This window comes from Myotis davidii, unplaced genomic scaffold (assembly GCF_000327345.1).
Source record: "Myotis davidii unplaced genomic scaffold, ASM32734v1 scaffold663, whole genome shotgun sequence".
NCBI classification, from domain to species: domain Eukaryota; kingdom Metazoa; phylum Chordata; class Mammalia; order Chiroptera; family Vespertilionidae; genus Myotis; species Myotis davidii.
In genome coordinates, this window is record NW_006295816.1 from 1,028,965 (window position 1) to 1,029,453 (window position 489).

The 489-nt window shown below is 68.3% G+C and overlaps 1 protein-coding gene across 1 annotated transcript in view; it reads right to left on the bottom strand.

The window, feature by feature from the left end:
- The window catches only part of COL7A1 (collagen type VII alpha 1), a 60,839-nt gene that overhangs the window by 58,692 nt on the left and 1,658 nt on the right, over window positions 1-489 (bottom strand). The window contains 1 exon segment of the mRNA XM_015568266.1: window positions 14-162. Coding sequence (XP_015423752.1) covers window positions 14-162 — 149 coding nt within the window.

Sequence of the window (489 nt, forward strand, 5' to 3'; positions counted from 1 at the left end):
ACCTTGGGGACACCAGGCCGGGCCAGCTGGGGCAGGAAGATGTGGTCGGCCACGTGGAGAATCGCAGCCCCCGTGCGCGTGTTGCCCCCCTTGTAGCTGAGCTCTCGGATGGCACGGATCACCTCGCTCCCCGAGCCGAGCGCGTCCAGGCCGAACTCCGTCCTGTGGGGGGGAGGGGGTGGCAACAGATCAAGGGCCGGCCCTTTCCCGCCCTGGTCTCAAGGGGCCCCTGGGGTGAGGGTGGTGGGTGTCAGGGCCCCTTGGGGATCCTCTTGGCCCTGTGGTTCCTCCCTCCACCTCTGACACCCCCAAGCTAACTCTTCAGGGGTCCCCGTGTCCGCCTCAAGCCTTGGTGCTCCCAGCGGCGGGACAGGCTGTCTGGTCAGTTAAGTAACTGCAGGAGGAGGGGCCGAGCTGTGGGAGGGGCTGGTGCCGGACAGGCCTGGGGGTTAGAGGGGTTAGAAGCGGGGAGCCCAGCCGGCAGGGGCT